The sequence below is a fragment of the Lepisosteus oculatus genome, chromosome 25 (genome assembly GCF_040954835.1).
Source record: "Lepisosteus oculatus isolate fLepOcu1 chromosome 25, fLepOcu1.hap2, whole genome shotgun sequence".
In the NCBI taxonomy this organism is placed as follows: domain Eukaryota; kingdom Metazoa; phylum Chordata; class Actinopteri; order Semionotiformes; family Lepisosteidae; genus Lepisosteus; species Lepisosteus oculatus.
In genome coordinates, this window is record NC_090720.1 from 8,059,598 (window position 1) to 8,080,535 (window position 20,938).

At 37.6% G+C, this 20,938-nt stretch overlaps 1 protein-coding gene across 1 annotated transcript in view; it reads right to left on the reverse strand.

The window, feature by feature from the left end:
• Positions 1 to 421: 421 nt before the first annotated feature.
• The window catches only part of igsf21a (immunoglobin superfamily, member 21a), a 220,161-nt gene continuing 199,644 nt past the window's right edge, over positions 422 to 20,938 (reverse strand). Inside the window, exons 6-10 of the mRNA XM_006641924.3 lie at positions 18,235 to 18,721; positions 7,723 to 7,808; positions 4,297 to 4,489; positions 2,650 to 2,688; positions 422 to 808 (exon numbers count right to left, since the gene is read on the reverse strand). Of these exons, the coding sequence (XP_006641987.1) occupies positions 732 to 808; positions 2,650 to 2,688; positions 4,297 to 4,489; positions 7,723 to 7,808; positions 18,235 to 18,721 (882 nt within the window). The 3' untranslated portion in view covers positions 422 to 731. The remainder of the gene's footprint in view (positions 809 to 2,649; positions 2,689 to 4,296; positions 4,490 to 7,722; positions 7,809 to 18,234; positions 18,722 to 20,938) is intronic.

Here is a 20,938-nt window from a genome sequence, read left to right on the forward strand (position 1 = left end):
CTTTCTTCAAAACTTCCCTGGAAAAGCTGCGAGATGAGATGATTCAGATTAATCCATCCTCCCCAATTTCAAAACTTGAATTATACACCTATCCTACCCCACTGACGCGAATGTTCACACAACATCTAACTGTAGTACTGACACTGTTAATCTAAAACAGTGTTTGCTATCGTTTTGGAACATGAGCTTGGAAAGTTCCAAGAAACTCATAGCAAGGATCTTATTTTGATTTTCAGAAACAGTCTTGAAAATATGTTCAACCACAGACATTGCATAATGACTCCTGAAGACTGTACAATAAGTATACAATTGTCAAGAAATACACTGTCCACTCCTCATAATGAGATGCAATGCATCAATTATGGAACCAACAGTTTTGCAGATTTCAGAATTATAAAAAACATAACCCCAAGTCAAGTAGTTGTTTTTTTGTCCATGTTTTTTTTTTTAAACAGATTTGATGTTTATTGATTGACAGATAGAGGCGAAACAAGTCGACAGATAAACAAGGAAAGACCTGACGGAAGGTGGCCTGTTCGTTTCTCATTCTTTTTAAAAGTTTTTACAAAAAAAAGAAGTCGGGAGGGAGGGGTAGGAGGGGGGTCCGGCTTCATGGTGGTGCTGCGGCCTGGCAGATGGACGGACGGACAGACTTGAGGACAAATGGACAGGTGGGCATCTGGGAAAGACTTGGGGGGGGGGGGGGGGAGGTGTGCCACAGGGTCTTAGGCTCACGTCAGTTCGAGAGTCACTGTAAGGATGAGCACTGCCGTCGTCAGTCCCAGTGTTTCCATACAGGGGGCTGCATCTGGAAGGAGAATAGCACCATGACTAAGTCTGAAACTGTGCTCTTCTGCCATCCTGTTCAATAACACTATGCCCGACATGGCAAAACTTCCTTAGAACAACAGAGTTAATAATTCTCAATACAAACTGCTACTTTAACCTTGACATGGAAGTGAAGATTAGATGACTCAAATGGGAATATAATTCTTGCGCAATCAGGATTGTGGGAGCTTTTAAACAGAGGTGGATCTGAATGCACAAAACTGTGAACCTGTATTGTGGAAGCCAGTTTAGTAATGTCCTTTAAGAAAGGCCACTGGGATGGAGCAATCACACTAGAAATAGCTCTCATTTGTCTCTACAGCATATTAACCACACACATATAAACTGTACTAGACTGAATTCCATGCTGGAGTGTATTTTTAGAGACCTGCAAGCTAGTAAAGTACTGTCATTTATTTTTAATTGGACTCCATTAAAGGGTCTGCCCTAGTTTCCTGGCATTTTCTGTTCATTAATGTGTGCATTTATCTGTGTGGTACATGGCATGTAGTGGGATGCAGTTTTGCGAGCCCTTTTGTGTGTGGCACAGTACAAAACTGGTCAGTCAGACACAAAACTGAAAAAACAAAATGTTAATCGGCACACTTTGTTCCAAACTGCAAAAGCATGTCCCAAATGTTTGAAAAGAGGGACATCATAAAGGAAACAATGGAACGCTTTACTATCTAATGGAAAAAAGACAATAACGAGGAGAGCATTTTCATGTTCTGCATCCTGAGGGATTAGGACAACGAAGGCTGGATACAAGTAAACAAGCTACAATGCAGAAACTCCTCATTAGATATTACAATTTCTATAAGCACATACATAAGCCGCCTGACTATATCCTTCTAAACAGCCTAAAGTGATTGAAAGGGAAGATGCATTCAGGAAAATACAGGGCCTGTCTCTCTCTTGAGAGGATGTGGGCAAGGGGAACTCAGTAGAGTTGTTTTACAAGTGTTTTGACTTGCAAAAAAACAGTCCGCTTGAGATCTTAGACTTATGCTGACCTAATTCTGTCCTTACAGCTTTCCACCTGTTTTGAAGCACGACTGCGTTTTTGCATATTCAAATACTCAAACAGACAGACAAAAAGAGAGAGAGAGAGAGACGCACGGTTCTTGCACTATTATTTTCAAAATAATAGTAAATAAATTCTGTGGCCATCAAAAGAAATCAAGGGAATAATAATGTGTTTTTGTCTCATATTTCATGATGTGATTTATAAGGATATGTGATCTGCAAAACTCTGTTGGGCTTCTGAGCGTTGTGCCAATCTTAAAGGTAGATGCAGGAAGTGTCCTAAAGTACAGTTCCTCTATGTGACCTGTAGATAGTTATCATTCTGACACCCCAAAGAATCTTTCTATTCACAAGTTATATCAAATACATTCACTTCCTTAACTTTATACTGGAGGCAGGAATCTCAGGAATAAAACTAAAGAGACGGATACTGTGGATTCCATCCCACTGTTATACCACAATGTTGTAGTCTGATGCACAATCACATCAGACTGTCTTTACCTTGTGATGTTTTACATTCAGTGTGCAGGCACATTTTAAATGGGACAGGTTAAAATGCTACAGTATGTGCATTTAATTAATCCCTCATTATCATCCTACATCTACAGTAGTTGCTTTCACTGTAATTGTAAGCATGATGTTCATAGCAGCAGAGTACACTGATTTTGTACACATAACTTACTGTACTATTTTGTTTTGCTAACTGAATGTCGATACATCTGTAATGCTCTGGATTTACCTATAACACTCAAGAAATATCTTGGAATAGGTGAAGGAGAAATAATGAAAACTCACTGTTTAATTTCTGTGTGCCTTTCATCATGCTTGGGTTTTCTGTAAAGACAAACAGAGAAAAGGCTGAGCTTTGGAATTTGCAGGATTCAAGAGGTTAGAGTGTTGCATACACAGTTGTTAAGTATTCATTGTTGGGCTGAGCCAAAGATTCTGAGTAGCTTAGGCCTGGTCTTCCCTGTCAATGTCCTCAGAAATCTTCTGAAACCCACCTGTTTCAAAGCAAAACAATTTTGAATTTCTTATTAAGTAAATTAAAAAATTAAACTCACAATGATGACTACAAGACTAAAGGTCCCCAGGATCAGAATGTTAAGATGTTGGAGTACAGAGTTTAGGTAGATAACAATTGCTTACAAAGTAAGGGGAACAGTATTATTCTGGAGTGCTAGTTTCCAGAGTTAGAAACTGTTCTTTTCACAAATAAACCCAATTAGATGAAAATAGATTTATGTTCAGATACTTATTTTACAAATAGGGGCACAATAAAAAGATTAATTGCACTACAGTACTTGGAAAAGGAACTCCACAATTAGAGGAAAAACATTTGATTTATTATTTTTTAGCATGTAATGAATGACCCAGGATTAACAATGAATGCAGCACAAATCTGAGGGGAATAATTACTTGACAGAGGTACTATGCTGAGGTTTTTTTAATCATAGATGTTTGCCTCATACTAAATAGAAACATTTGTAAAGCAGTTTCAATCAAATGACCTACATTCCATCACACACAAAAGGTAGAGAACATTGAGGTGACATTTATATTGTAGGCAACTCTAATTGGCTGTGTAAACAGAAGCTGCATTATTTTTCCCCAAAGCTCCACCATTTCAGTAGCTATTTTTACTGAATTCACTGAACAGACAACAGATCCAACCATTTTACTGGGCCTCTTCCTGGGTAGAGAGAATTAAGGCTTTAAAGCTTTGTTCCATGGTCTTGGGTACACTTTTGTAACATTTACAGCTCAATAGCTGCCTGAACTCAATTTGCTTTTCTTAAAAAAAAATGTTGCAATGGAAAAGGTCACATTTGTAGAATGAACTATGTCAGCACTTTTCTGAGGGTGTCTCTGGACCACAGCGTTGGCCCACATAGCTGGATACTTCTGTGATAAAATGTAAGGAAATTGGTAAGAGGGACTGCTCTAAATTTGTTTTAAGAACAAAGAGCACCTTGTTTTGCCTTTTATCAGACTGTGTACTTTGTAACCTCTTCACTTCTCTAGAGAATATTTTCTTTAAGTTTGAAGTTTTTGTGACAGGGTAGGTTTCTTGTAAACCTATCATGCAAGCAACATATCAAGTGCAAAAGTACAAAGCGTGAAAGCAGTAGATGGGATTTTATCCAGCTCAGCCAATTAGAAGAGAATAGCATGCAAGCAGTAGAATAACACACAACTTACAAAACAGAAATTAGTATAAATGTCTCAGTTTAGCAGGCACAGTCCCATTGTCCTTATGACACCTCTGTAGGTTCTTTCTGAGACTACTCTTAAAACTGAGCTTCTTTTTCTGAAAAGACATTTTCAGAACAGGTGGCCAGTGATGTAAATGCCAAGGACCAACCAATACTATCTTTCACGGTGTGTTGTCTCTAAAGGGAGGTTGTAGTATGTTATTCGCTGCCAGTCCCACCTACTCACCAAAGACAATGAGCCGAGTGTGGGTGTCCGTGGATCCCAGGGGATTCTGGGCTGTGCAGCGATACATGGAGCCGTTCAGCTCTGCCGGCACTCGTTCCAACACCAGCTCCTTCCCATCATGCTCCAAGCTGCCGTCCAATAGACGACCTCCGACTCGTGTCCAGGTGAAAAGAGGCTCAGGGAAAACCTCATTCTGTGAGAAATGGTGGGGTGTCACACTAGTGAAAGACTAGCCTACAACACCATAGTTGTGAGGAACAAATACTGTAAGAATAATCAAGTTTAAGAAGACTTTTGGCTGAATAGGTTCAACTTGAATATCTTGTAATATCAAGTAATATCAAGTGTGACAGCACAAAGTTCAGCTGGTCCTTGAAACATCACAGTAAATTGGATTCACCAGTTTGCCACACTCCTTTGTTGAAAAACACAAGAGTTTCCTCTCCTCTACTCCAAATCTGATGATGTCAAAGATATTTTCAGATAACTTTAGTTTGCATAGACAATATGACCCTTAACAAAGGTAAAGAATGTTAAATTGTTCTTCTGGACCATTCAAATTATAGCCTTATAATGTCCTCTTTAAACATACTGATTAAGAGCCTGATCCAATTTTATCTCTGCCATTTTAAGAATAGCAGAGTGCCATAAACTGAGGAGTTTTCAAGATGGATGGTTCAGAAAATCTCAGCATAGGTTAAATATTATTGCACAATTGAGGATCCATTTTCTTTAACAAAACACCTGTAATGATGTCTGTGAGCTGATTGAGATTGGAGTGATCCCCATGCATTTTTTTCCAAAATAAAAGATTGCTTCTTTCCCTCCTGTTTTTACAGTCATGGATTTGAATGGCGGAACATGAAAATTACTCAATTTTATCAAATCACACTTTCTGTCTTAATTCCAATCCCAATTTTGCACAGTAAATTCACCCACACACCCTGTAAGCATGAATTAGTCTATTGTGTCTTACAAGAAAATATATAAAACAAATAAACAACACAACACCAAAAAAAATACACATTTAAAACAAACAATAGTCCTAGACATGCAACAATACATAGACACACATCTTACTCTGCCCATATAACACTACCATTACGTATAATCTTATAGTTACATGCAGGAAACAGTCACTTAGCTGCTTTGAATATACTGATTGCACAGGGAACAAAAGATTTTTTTAATACATTTTTCAGGCATCGTAAAAAAAGGGCTACCATACCATACCCTGATAGCAAAAGTAGGGATGCTTTCTACTAACATTCTATAAACCTTCTCTAAAATGTTGTGACTCACCGCAAAACCTTTCAGCTTTCTGATCAAAAATATATGCTGATATGTCAAAACATGTTTTTAGAATCACCAGGTTGTAGTGCTCTCATGTTGCTAGTTTTTTTGGATTCAGTATTAATAATAAACCTACAGTATTGATTTGATTTTTTTTGTATAAATACAGCATTAATAATTTAACATGAAAATAACAATGAAATGTATACATTCTATATTTAAATCTTGACTTTACTGTTTAATTGTCACATCTGAAAAAAGTATTTAAACAGAACAAATGACACACTCCTTCAAATTATACTTCACTCAGCAAAAGTTGTCAAAATAAGGAATTCATATTTTCTCAGACAAAATAGTGACACCCTGTGTCAAACATCTCAACTACATGCTTGAGAAGACAAATGGTGAAGCGAATGATGACTTTAAAGCACTATTTTCACCTACATTTTAGTTTTTCAAGGTAGACTTAAGTACTTAAAAAGTATCCCCCTCAGTCTAACATTTTTAAATTTCTTTTCAATGAAAGGTCATCCTAAAATTCACTCTGTTGCTATTTTTGTGAAGGTATGAGAGTATCCCAGTGATCGAAGCAGCAGTCACAGTGTTTCCAAGCACTCAGTATTGACACTTGATACCTGTCCTATACTGCACAACAAGATACTCAGCCATCAGTGTGGCATAAACGCCATTTAACTACTTGAGACTAATTTTTTGTCACTTTGTTAAATTTTGACACACAGTTGTACAGTGCACTTAATGTGATGGTATTTCACCCGTAGTCCTACAGGGCCTATGGAAAGTGTGTTTTGTGTCATTAGATATAAAAATGGTCTTGAGTCTTGTCAGTCATTAGTCTCACTCCACTGTGACATCCTACAGAATAAACTCTTCTTTGTCTGTCTGACATAGAGAACTTTCCCCCTCTTGGATGGATATTAAGTTATATCTTATGTATCAAAAGAGGACTTCAAATTCAGATTATGCAGGAATATTCACCCAAAGATTTGTCAGGTTGTTGGGAATACAGCCATTTGGTGGAGGACAAGGGCTTTTAGCATACACAAGGATATGCCTCCCTCACAAGGATACTAGCAACTCAGTCAACCCCTGAGGCACAGGATGCAACTCAGGACAAGGTACCTGGACTTGGTAAGCCAGTCCATTGAAGGGCATACTAACACAAATTCATGCAGACACCAATTATCCTGGAGCAAACATAGGGAGAACAAAAACTTCATATACTGTAGATGGCACCCCAGTATAGAATCAAACCCAGCACCCAAGAGCAGTGAGACAGCAACACTAACTGCAATAAAATATAACAGGATATAGTATATACATGTATAAAAGGACAACAATTTCACCATCCCTCAGGTCATCTTCCCACCTGAATGGCATTATTGTGAAAATTGTCAAGCTGTTTCACCTAGGATTCACGGCGCTCATTTTAATGTCGCCTTTCTATGTAGTATGTTTGTTTAGAAGTGGTAGTGATAACTAAAAACACTGTTACTCTTGTATCACTTTAGGATAACAGAAAACATGTTCCTGCATGTGTGACTCCAGCCTAGATGACAGAAAATAACCTAGGGCTAACGACACAGCATATAAATATACTGCGTGTATGCCTGCAAACAAAAGATAAAGGGGTCAGCACAATATCTGCTATGAGAAGGTGTGAACTAAATATAAATATGTATAGCTTTTTTAAATAAAAGAAGAATTAAGGGATTTAAAAACAATACATGGTCATTAACTTAGAATCACAATACATACTGCAAAATAGCAATGGAAGACAGAAAAATTAAATTTGGGCTTTAGGGATTTGGTAAGCAGCCCTAGGCACCTTGGGAAAACTGCTATAATTAAGGCTGATGGTTTTGTATGGTATATTCCCATGTCCATCGAAATGTGGTTCATCGGTCATCACTTTTGACTAAGATCAAGGTCATAGGAATATACCATAAGAATGGACACTAAAGTCTTATGGTTACCCTTACAGGCGTAATTTCACTCCTCCTTCTGAGTTTATGGTTACCCTTACAGGCCTAACTTTACTCCTCCTTCTGAGTTTATCTCTAAGTGAGCACAGCCCTACGCTACGGGACATTCCCAATTCCCAGCTGATCCTACCTGGAATCCTTGGACAGTGATACGGACTGTGTCCCCCACCTTTGCACGGGTGGGGCTCATTAGGAGTTTTGGACCCTTGGGCGCAGCTGAAGAAAGCATGGAGAAGAGAGAAGAGGACAGAAGAGTTACCGAGAATGCAGAGTGAGACATGAATAGTAATCTTGTTCTTTTTTGTACTAGACAATAACAGGCAGCTTGATTAAACTGAAATCTTTAATGCTGAGACCGTATTAGCCAACTAAAGGCATAATAACATCCACAGACAAAGTATCGCTAGAGGAAGAGCTTTCATGGTGCTAAGTTCTGAATAGCGAGCACTGGATAATGAAGCTTTAAATTTCCTGCCTGTAAAAATTTATACGGTACACTGAAACTGCACTGTAGCCTTATGGTTTTCCTATGTTCAAAAGGATTGAGCTCCTTCAATTTAGCATACCTCACAATCCCAACATGAAGTTATTATACAAAGCTATGTCTAAGCTTTTGCACATTAATTGGCTATATACATTTGTATTAGGAAGACATTTATAACATTGTTATATCTTGCTACTGGGCAGAAGAAAGAATTCCAACATTTCGAGGATTTATTTCTGTGCCTGTGTAAACCTACAGTGTTTGGGGCACTTTAACAGAGTAAAACAACAACAACCAAATAACATTGAACAGAAATAAAGATGTAAATATTAAATGTGGACAAAGGAGAAAAGGCATACACTGATGAAGATCTTGACTTAAACAGGTAAGCCTTTAGGCTAGACTTAAACTGTGAATGAGTTTAAATTTCTCAGATTGACAGGCTGTGAATTGAAGAGTTGTTTAGCAAGGTGGTTGAAAGCATGCAGTCTGAGATGTTCGTACTGTACCTTATAAAAGGTACAACTGCCAGATGTGCCTCAGCAGAGTTTAAAGTACTGCCTGGTGCATACTGTAGGTAGTAGTGAGGGTTGGTAAGTATTGTCAGGATTTATTGTGTAGGGCCTTAAAAGTTAATAGTAAAATTTTGAAATGGATATACTGGAGGTTAGTGTTACTCCCAACATTTTTTCTGTAATTAATGGGCTGTAAAATATAGCCAAGCCTCCTGACGGTCTGAATTCAGGATTAATAGTTAAACTAGGATTATGGGAGAAGTGCTGCAGATAGAAGAATGAGATCAGGAGAATTCATGCTATGATCTTGCCAACTATAGATAGCAGTGTGATCCCCATCTAATTTCCACAGTGAGATTTTTTAAAATCATTACATCTATGGAATCAGCATGACAACCATTCATAAGCAAAAGATTTGGAGGTAAAAGTGAGAAACCACATCATTTGAAGTAAGGGAGAAATTCAAATTCAGGTAGGCCAGATGTGGAATTTAGCCAGGATAATGTGGTTAACACCCATACTCTTTCAAAAAGTATCATGGAGATCTTTAATGACAAAATAGTCAGGACCTGAATATCTCATCCAAAGGAAAGCTCCTACTACAGTGCAGTTTCAATGCAGTCACTGTACAGGGACATCAGTCTGAGAATTCTGGTCAACAGGGAAGAGTGCTACCTAGTGGTCGATCAACATAACATACAAATAACAAACTGATCTTTTTGTACGTTTTTCCTAAACAGTACTGACCAGTATTAACAACAACAAATTGTCCCTGGTTTCACACATAAGACTCAAAACTATTTCAAAGCTGTTTCAGTCACATGTGGAAAAGATTCAAGACGCTCTAGCAGGATGCGAATAAACAGGGTGGCAACATCGTTGTCTTGTGCCAAAAAATGCAGAAGTTAATAAATTAACTGTCAGCTAAAGGTGAAAGGCTCTCACCCGTAAATGCCATTTATCTCAAAGGGCAGCATTAACTATATCACACCAGAGAGATGAGAAGCTAAATTGGTTAGATACTAATTATAGGAGAAGATACATAGCACCATCTGAAAAGAGTGGGAACTCTGTGATAAGAAAAGAATATTAATTTCTTATCTTTTGTGAAATGAAGCTTGGCAATGAAATTGTTTGGCAGGGTTAAATGATCATCTCCTGACGTACCAAAAATGTCAGGGTTTCTTTTGCTGCATGCTGTGCAATATACAGTAGTACTTATTGCTCTTCCTCTTCTGTCTGAAAAGTTGAACATCCCCAGCCACTACCCTCACTTGCATTTTGTTAGTAAAATCACTTCATACAAAACAAGCTACTGGAACAGTTCACTTCACTGACTTTCTGGTACCACACTGTTTGTGACAATGAGCATTTTTCCCTTTTAATGGCCTTGAGAATTACAGGACACGGTAAACAAATCCTCTTACAAAACATGCCTGACTATGCAAATGTTTTATTATGTACCTCCTTCCATTTTACTGGAAGGAAAAGCAGGAGTGGGACAGTGGGGCAGTTCTGCCTCAGAAAGAAAGGCCCCAACATGAATAAAACATATCAAATGTTTATTTAAGCTTGGCTGGACAAAGAGAGGCTTGTGCCAATCGGAGTGTGCCTGCATGGTAAAATATAGGTCAGTGCATGGTATTGTTTTATAATTATATTATCGGTGTATTTTCGATGAACCAAGGCTGACAGCATCTACACAAAGGGATAGCGAGTAAAAGGTGGGAGGGAGATTGCAGAATTGGCACCAAGGAGAAGAAAAAGCAGCTAAAATGAAAAACAAAAAACAGGCATGGATGCTCCAAAGAGTTGTGCCCCTGTTTTCCAGATGGCATTTTCTATATTTTAGAAAGTTCCAAGTAAAAAAAAACAGCTTTCTGGACAAGCTTACGTTAAAGAAAAATATTACTTATAACAGAAAGGATAGATTGGCAGAACAATGGATATATGGATGAACAGATAGACACCAAACTCTAGTTTAAATGTCAGGGTCTGTAAATTATGTAAAGCATCCAACTTGTGGAAATGTGCTAAGGCAAATTTATGTACAGACCACATCTGAGAAATTCACTGATTTTATAAAGTACAATACATTTTTAACTTAGTTAATTAATTGTCAATGATACATATGCAATATTTGTTGAATGCTAATTTATCCTAGCAAGAGGTAGTTAAGATGTTCTGGCAAATTAATTTGAATTAGAGAGAGTCAATTCTTATGAGGATAATTGTGGATACAGAAAGTGAGGTAACAGACCAGAGGAAAGATGGGCATTTAATTACTTAACACACACAAAATGCATGCATGTAGTTTTCAAAGTGTCTGTGTATCAAGATGAAATTTTCCCCATTCCCTAAATGAATAAAATATAACCCTGGAGTATAAAAATGAGAACTGTGAAGGTGAAGTTTAATTATTCAAAAATTCACTGTTTATAAATTCCGAAAAGTACAGAAGATATACATAGTTTAAATGAAGTGCATTCCATCTTGAGTGGAGAACACATTTAAATTCCCGAATATTAAACGCTTGAGGTATTGTCAAAGTATAACTGTTTGTCATATCAAGAAATATAAAATCAATTAAAGATTGATTTCATAATCCAGTGCTGAGATCTATTTAATTGCTTAATAAGATGTATATTTATGTACCACTGTATATAAAATTCTTAGGTTTAAAACAGACTCCAGGCACAAATAAGCATGGAAAATCCTACACTGGATTGATCTGGAATAAAAGAATGACTGCTGATGATTTTTAGTGGATCAGAAATGACCCAACTGTAATGTGATATAATTAATTAATCTTTATAAAAATGTCATTATAAAAACCCAATCAAAGAAAAAAAAAAGGATATGTGTTAAAAGGATATGTTATAAGATTTAATTTTACACTGAAGTACTTGAATTTGTACAGCTCTTACCTCAAGTATTTGAAAGAGTGAAAGAAAGAAATAATATTACGGAGAACATTTTATTCATCCTAATTATACCTCCTGAGAAAACTAGTGAAATTTTGCACAAAAACATTTTTTTGACAAATTCTTCTTAAAATTTAAAACATGCTTTCAGAGAACAATAATAGTCTATAGCAAAGTTGAGCAGATCGATCTCCCTTAAACCTTTTTGTCTTTTTAAAATTTGAATTTATTAGCCCATCAAACCAATATAGTAATATTCACAGAAACTTTATCATTTCCTTTTGCAAAATGTTTTTCAAAATATTTGGAATAAGACATTACCACCTGATTGACCTATTTCATATAGTTTCCATTGTATTTTCTTCATATTTGCATATTTTCAGCTTTCAACTAGATATCCTGATATAATGTGAAGCTAGGAAGCTTTACAGGAGAGTGTAATTTTAAACATGGGTGTGTAGAAACTGCATGTTGTCCTTTGTGTTTTAGGTAATTCTAAATGTCCTCCATCCTTTACCCACTGCCCAGAAACATGCAGGTGTGGTTGGGTACTTCAAACTGAATGAGATTTTGAAACGATTTCCATGAAGATGAGACTTAGGAACCGCTGTTCATTAACCTTTCCTCTCTGCCTTTGAATGCATTGATTGCTCAGAAATGGACAAATACATCAAGATAATGCTCTTATAAATCTATGACAGTTTATCTAGATATACAGTGATTGATAAAGGTTGTGAGATAGATGTAAGAACTGTCTCTCATGAAAGTTTGAAGTGGTAAATATATCTTAATTTGATTATAGTGTGATAATTTCCCTTTCACACTGATTCAACTACATTTTATCCTTATTTAACATGTTATGCTACATTAAAATATAATGATTTACTCATGTCTCTTAGTAAATCATGGTATAATCTAAGTCTAGTCAATAGAATCCAATTAGATATGCTATGAACAGCTATGTTGTTGTTATGGCAACATACAGTATACACACACCAAAAAAAACAATATAGTATTATTTTTGCCTCTTGAAATTAAGACTCATTGAAGCACTACTCTTTGCAAACGAAATGACTTTTAAGCGAGTTCCAGTTAAAAAGAGGATATGCATATTTTCCAAATTCAACAACTAATTACACTGTATTATAGTAACAAGGTAGAAAACAATAAAGCTGAATTCTGCAGTATTTATATGAGCACGGTAAGAAGAAATTAGTGCTTTGGGTCATTTGAAAAAAAAAACTTTTAAAACAGAAGAGCTCTCAGCATACTATTAGGCAGCTTCATTTAAAGTTATGCTTATCAGCCTTCATTTCAGTAGCATATTACCAACAGGTGGTGTTATAAAAGTAAAGGGGTAATTTAAAACGTGATAACTACAAATACACATTTTCCACCAATATAAGCACATAACAATTTTATTCCTTCCGCAGAATATTCAATGAAACCCCCATTAAAGAAAGCAATTCTGTAGTCATACCACCCTGTGTAAGTTTAATCTATTCAACTTTCCAAAGCTATGTGAATGGTTTCTTAAAATGTTAATGTTTAAGGGAAACATGGCAGCTAAGCTCTTGGGTGTTTTGTTTTATTAATACCTACTTTGTGAAAATAAGAGCCAGTGCATACAAATGAAAGCTATGGATCTTCAATCATCACAGTTCTGTGCTCCCATGAAAACAAAAACAAGAACCAGCTGGGTTTTCCTACCCAGCTGTTTCTAGGCCAACCAATCAGATCCAAGTTTAAGATCTAATTTTAATCTCCCATCACTTGGAACCAGCAAACCCATGGATGTGTTGTTCAGTGGCATCTTTCTACTTATTATGATTTTCAATCCTTCAAGAAATAAAGCCAAACAGTAAATGAGATCAAACTGAGCCAGTCTGTGTTCTTTCTCTTTTTTTCTGTTGTGCACTGGCTGTGAGAGGTGTGAAGAATGCCACTTAACAAGTGAGAAGTAGTGTTTCTTAACTATAAAGCCTTTGTCTGACAAAGAGCTCTGCTTGGTGTGACACTGGTATGAATATAGTGGTAACACTTTACCTGAATGAGGCTAAACACTCCATTCTGATACATTCATAATACTGTATAATAATGATAAAAGACACATAGCAAAATACAAATTTCAAATACATGTACTAAGTCCACTATTACTGCACTGCATCTGCGTAAATTCCTTGTCAGCTCTCAGATCCCAAATGGCATCTTCTATCATACATCTATTTTCTAACCTCTTCTCCAATTTAGGGCTGTGAGGGAGCCAGAGCCTAATCCAGCCAACAATAAGAGTGTACCACACAGACACATTCACACCAGGGACAGGTTTTCCAGAAGCCAATTAATCTACCATTATATCCGTGGGACTGTAGGGGGAAACCCATGCAAACAGGGGGAGAACTCCAGATCCAGAATTGGATCCAGGGCCCCAATGTTGTGAAGCCACAATCCTAACCACTGTGCCATCGTGCTGCCTATCTTCCATCATTTTCACCTTAATTCTCGCTATCTGGAGGTCTGCTCTTAGCTTTCAGTAGAAATGGTCTCATTATGAACCATTACAATTAATTGTATGGCTGTGAATGTTATTTGCACATTTCATAATGTTATTTGGTGTTTTAGTTGTATTCAAGGGAATCATAACTAATAAAACATCTTCTAAATCATCTCATTTTTTGCAAAACATTTTACCTTTTGATTTACCTTGCTGCTTTTGCTTTTAACTTCTTTGGACAATAAAAGTGTTCAGTTTGAGCACTAGTGTTTTGATTAAAAATATTTACTTAAACACGTGTGTGCATCATGAGTAATTGAACAAAACAGCACATCACTGGAAGGGGGTGTATGCTGTTGTAATGCAATGTAAGTACACATGTGGTTAAACATTTTCAAAAGGCCAACACTTACTGTAAGAGTATATGAACCTGCTCACATGTCTGTGTTTATTTTCATAGCAAACTATAATTTTGTAGAAAACCACGTTTATTTTTGTGTAGCAAAATCAGAATATGCTGCCTTGTTATTCCTCAGGCATCTCCTGTATCAGTGACAGCTGAATGGATAAATAGTCCATCACTGTTCAAAACCTGGGCCTCGAGGAAAGAAAGGGCTGTCCGAAAGAGTCTCTTTCCTCCAGTGTGGGCCAAATGCCCAGAAAGAGGTCCCCTGGCTGGCACAGTGTATAAAGCAGCCATTCCTGGAGGCTAACAGACCAACAAGAGGCCAGGCTACAGGCAGCTAATCCCTGTTTTTGGGTTGTTCTGTAAACTAGTTTCTTTTTTTTAAGTCTCCTGCCTTGAAGCAGATTACCCTAAGAAGGTGTTGTTCAGGAATCAAAGGATGATGTCATTGTTTGGCAGACACATATCAAATCTTTGTAATTGAAGATACTCTGATGCTGAATTCAGAAGCACACAGCTTGTCACTCCAAAACTCTGAAGGGTACAGCACAGAGATGCTAAAGTACTTGTTAAATGTGTGAAGAACTGAATGGATGACTGATTATATGTTTTGCGGCAGCACTTTTGTTTATACTGTGATCAAGATTTCATTTTGATTCTCATCATACGAAACCACTGATGGTCTCCACTAACTGGAATATATACAGATATCGAAACGGAGAGGACAGTTTTTTACTCATCAGTGCTTTTCTCCATGCGACTACTGTACAACTCCGTGCCTATAAAAGATTTGTGATATACGTATCGTTAAACGTATATTTTATAATTAAAAAGTGATAAGATCTTAATGCAAGTCTTAATAAAAGATTAAAATAACCTGATTAACACATCTAATCCAGAGTGAAAGGGAACCCAGTATGTCTTGTTCCTGAGAGAGGAAACTGGAGCACCCATTTGAGGGCTGCCTTTCATGAACAGCTTACTCTTGGTCCTAGCATAACATTTCAATGGGGTTTAGGTCAGGACTTTGACTTTGTCCCGAGTGGTCAATCCAAAATGCTAATTTCTTCATCTTCAGCCACTGTGTTGTAGAGATGTTTGTGTGTTTAGGTTCACTGACGTGCTTCTATCAATAGTGACAAGCCATCTAGATCCATAGACAGCAAAACTGCCCCAACATAATACCCCCATAATGATGGTTGAGATGAGGTTCTCCTGTTGGAAGGTAGTGTTTAGTTTTCACCAATCAAAATGTTTTGTGTCTCATCTTGACTTGTCTGTGCAGAGAGCATTCTTCATTTAGTCATGTACTGGAAGTTATTCTACAGCCTGTGCTCATTGGTACACATGAGATTGGTGGCAATGTTCTTTTGAAAGAGAAATGATTTATTCCTGGCTATCTTCCCATGAAAACCACTCCAATTTAGTCCTTTCCTGGAGGATGAGGCATGAACACTGCAGTGAGAGAGGCCTGCAGAGAGGCCTTAGATGTCACTCTGGGGCTCTTTGTGAATTCCCGGGTGATTTTCGAGTTGCTCTTAGGAACATTTTGCCAGAATGACCAGTTCTGCATAGATTCACCTTAGCCTTGAATATTAGACTATCTGTCTAATGGTGGATGGGTGGAATTTAAATGTTTAGAAATGGATTTGTAACCTCTCATGTGCTTTCTGAGCATTATACTGTACATGGCAAAACTGCCCACACTCTATTCTTGTTAACTTGTTACCTAATTATCTCGATAACTGATTACTCTCCTAATTGTGGCAAGTACACTAGTTGGTTCCCTTATTTCACATTCTATGATTCTTATTATTTTGTTTCTACTTCATACACGATTGCATCATTGTATGGGTAAATATAAACCCTTATATGTATATAAAACACTGATTTTGATTAAAATGGTTTGATTTTGATATAAAAAAAGTTTCAGAACAATTATAATGGAGGTTCCAAAACCATTTCTTTGCAGAGCTAGTATTCTATTCTCCATCTTCATACACAACATTCTTGAACCATAAGAATCCTAGACAAAACTTACTTAATATGTGCTCCATGAATGACAAAAGTGGCTCTTTAATCAATCTCTGGCAATTCCCAGTCACACACCTTTATTGGCTGGTGTACGTTTCAAGTTGAGGTGATAATGAAATGTCCCCGGAGGGTTTCCTTGTTTCAAGATTAAATTGATTCCATTCTTTTGACACGTCTTCTTATCCCTCAGCTTGGGAGTTTGTCGGCTTATTTTGCTGCACTGTCTGTTTTGCAGAGGGGAATCTTAGAGACTAGTTACAATGAACCTTGTGCAGCCTCAGCAAAATTTCCCCAGATATTAACAATAAAACGGGCTTTGTAACAACAGGTTAAGAAAGATTTGCAATCAAACGGTCATTCGCTTGGATTCTTTGAAATGTGTGAAAGACAAAAAAGACTAATCATTTAATTCCGAGACATGTTATAAGCATGTTACCATTGCAAAGTGCAAATTGTGCCAAAGTGATCAAGTGTGTGTCTTGACCTACCAAAGAGCATTTTGATTTTTGCAATAGAACTTTCTCATCCTCTCTGCTCTGGAAGGAGTTTTATAGACATGCTGAACTAGCAACCCAGAGACTATAATACGTTTTATTTAGAAATTCTGAAACATGGCTACCATGTTTCCATTAATCCAATTCATGCAAATTCCTCCTAAGTGCTGAAAATTGACAAGTACATTTTCCCCACCTTTATGGGAAAAAGGCTGCCGTGCACTTCTTATGGACAGGTCCTAATTGTTCAGCAGTGTGACAGCTCGCTGAAATGAAGGATTATGTTGTGTTAAGCCCCAATCTGAATTTTTATTTTATTTAAATTCAAAAGAGATTTGCTGGTTATTAAATTAAAAAGGTATTTTATTTTCTATTCTTAGCAATCCATCTATCTACCTATTTATACTGCATACAGTACATACACGCATACAGTACTTACTCTGTTAATTGTACGCTTGGCCTGCCATTAGATTTCAACTGAAAACTGTGGTTATTAGATGGGAATTTTAAAACAATTTCTGCTGATCAAGAAAGCAACTTCTGCATGTCTAGGAGTCTGAACAAATACAAGCCAGAAGATGGAGACAGTAGGATATATTCTCTACTACCGTTTTCTATCCCTGGTGAAATTCAAGACCTTTTTTTGCCTTGAGACAAAGTAATCAAGTAGCTGTTTTTGGAATATACATTTCTTTTCGTATTAAGTTTAATTTTATGAATGTTTTAGAACTGCCAGAAATTTAATTTTGTATGAATCAATCTTATTCTTTGCTATTAAATGTAAATCTCCCACCTCAAGACAAAGAAAATCTGTCGTGATTTTTAACGTTTGGAGGAGAAGGAGAAAGGGATACAGGAAAAATGAAGAAAGGAAGAAAATGAAAAATGAACAAATTAAAGAGGTTTGCTGCACTTGTTCCTATTATCTATCCTATCTGGCATGTATTTACTGGTCCACACTGCCACAACATCACTTTGCAGTGCATACCGAGCTCGATTTCTATTATTCTTCCCTCACTTGTTCCTCCGATCGTATTATGCAAAATCCACAACTTTGCTGTTTATCGCATTCATCTCCGTTTACTTACTTTGGATAAAAGCACCAGCCACATAAATTAAATCAATCAATCAAATCAGTCAAAAAGATAAGTTCAGTGAATCACATTGACCAAATGTGAATTCAATAAATACATCAATAAAATCCTTGCCTATGCACAGATATAAATGGAGGATGTAGAAAGGAACAGATGAGTGAAGGTCACAGGGAGGAAGAGGATCAGAGCAGACTCACCTAGTGTGATCTCAGCCTGCATGGGCATGGAGAGGGCAGGGTGCTTGACCTCACAGCTGAACAGGGCGTCGTTGTCCAGCTGGGGGTTGAGAGTCCACGTGATCATTGCCCGCACCTCCACAGTCCCATCGTTGAGAGGGATGTGCACGTGACGGAAGTAGTAGAGCGGATCTGAGCTCTGAACCCAGCGCGGGAACTCGCGGCTCACCACGGTCTCCGGTATGATCTCGGTGGCGGGGCTGGGCTCGAATCCGGGGGCGCCCTGGGTATGCCCCCGCAGAGGGTTCTCTGTGAAGAGCCGGGCTGACCTGCCGTCCAGATCCAGGAGGGAGAGGGACTTCTGCATTTTGGTGTCGTCCAGCTCCCGGCTGATCAGGGGCCTGGGGGGTCGGGAGTCCTTCAGCCCTGCTGCGCCCCCCTCTCCCCCAGCTGTAGGCTGGATGTAGGGAATCACTTCGATCAGCTCCCCATCCCTCTTGAAGTACACCTGGAGAGGGAGAGAGCAGAGGGGCAGGAATCCATTTCAGAAACTGAGCTTAGGAGATAATATGATTACATTGTTTCATCCACGTCTCTAACTTCCAGCCTAAAATGACAGATTTTGTTAAATGAGTGAGTCCCAAGCTAACATTGAGATATTTGGTAATATTTCTCAGAAATTAAGCAATTAAAGGTGAGAATTTGAATTTAGCCATATCAGAATTTCTTATAATCACCCCACACACACACCTTTCACAATTAATAGTACCATTTATAATATTAATAATAAACTTTATTTTATATAGCACCTTTAAAGGTGGTTTCTCAAAGCGCTTTACAGAACGAGAACAACAATAAAAAGAAAAACACAAGATAAAACAATATATAGAGGAGACCGTGGATGGTGGTACTAGGAAAAGCAGAGGGGTGAAGAATGGAACAAGTTAAGTAAAGGCTCTTCTAAAGAAGAAGGTTTTGAGTCTGGATTTGAAGGACTTTAGAGAAGGTGACTCTCTGATATCCTTGGGCGGAGAGTTCCAGAGCTTTGGGGCATAACAGGAGAAGGCCCTGTCACCCATACAATGTAGATGGGCTTGGGGGACAGTAAGGAGTCCAGACTTAAAAGAGCGAAGGTTGCGAGGTGGGGAGTAAGGCAATAATAGTTCAGACAGGTATTGAGGTGCTAAGCCATGCAGAGCCTTATAGGTGAACATGAGAATTTTAAAGCCCACACAGAATTTGACAGGAAGCCAGTGCAAGGACTCCAGGATAGGAGTAATGTGATCACTTGCACTAGACCTGGTCAGGATCCATTAGATGACCCTCTCAGTTGAAGCATTTAAGTTTTTATTGAAGGTACAATATGAACTTGAAAATAATTTAACTACAATACATTACTTTGAACCTATCACATTAAAAAAAAACATGTCCTTAGACCATAATCATGACAATCATTGAATTGACACTGGCTTTGCGACGTGTTTGCTAAATAAAATTGTTGTAGTTTGCTTGGAAATAAGACTCCTAAAAATGACTACAGTTGAGATTGCAACTTTGAGCCAGTTGGGAGCCCAGGGTTTGCAATAATAAGTTAAAGCAAAAAGACACTCTGATTCTATGTCTAAAACCAGAGAACTAAAAATAAATGGTTAAGTTATTCTAAGCAGGTTTTTCAATTATTTACTTAAAGCTGAATCTGTAAATATATAAAAATATGTATTCAGCTCTGTGAGTTGTTTAGAGTCTTCATACAAAAGCAGCGGTCTGGTTTCCATCAATAGTGAATTTGCTGTGTTATTATTCTAACCACACGTATTCTATAAAGCATATCAGCTATGTCTGACTGCACAGAGAAGTGAAAAAAATGATGTTCTTATCGTGTACATTGTGTCATTTAATTCTTCCAGTTTTAGAGGCAGCCAAATTCACATAAACTATTTTTGTGGGAATGACAATTTTTAAAGGGCATTTGAACTTTTCAGTCAGATTTTCAAGAACACAGGGATGTGATTGAAAAAGAACAAGTTTCAAACCCATCCTGTATAAGCAGTACAGCAGACACAGAGGTAAGCAGAACAAAAAAAATACATTCTTTCTTTTTCTTCATTCCCCTAACCAAAGATTTCAAACGACACACTTCTTGGTAGGTCCCAAAGCTGTTCAGTTTTTATGTAAGAACACTGGTGTTAATGTCTGCCTCAACCAAATGAGACTTCTGCTACATTCTTGTGTTTTTATCTATTCTGCTTTAAACAGTACCGCCAATTAATGTGCATGTCTTAGCTGTGGAGGCATGCTGTGAACACTTCTCTCTCACTGAAGGGATGAAAACCACTATACAAATGGAACCATTTATTATTAACCTAGAGGTGTTTGACGGAGATGAGCTCTGCCCAGAGTAGAGTCAGCACAAGGTCAGGGATGTTATCTTCCAATATTCACTGATAGTGATCCTTTCCAATCTCATATCCCAATTTATCTCTGACCTGCAAGTAACATTTCCTAAGCAGCAAACAGTCCCTCCTGGCATCTTTAAAACAAATCGTGTCATTTCCCCAGTTTTCCCCAGTGAGATATCGAAAGATCTTCAGTTTGGAAAATCAAAACACCACCTCTTTTAAGAACACGTCTGCTCATCATTAATACATGCACGCTAAAGGTTTAATGTGAGGATGGAGGCAACATGCCAGAAACTGACATTTCTTTGACATTTATTCCAAAAGAA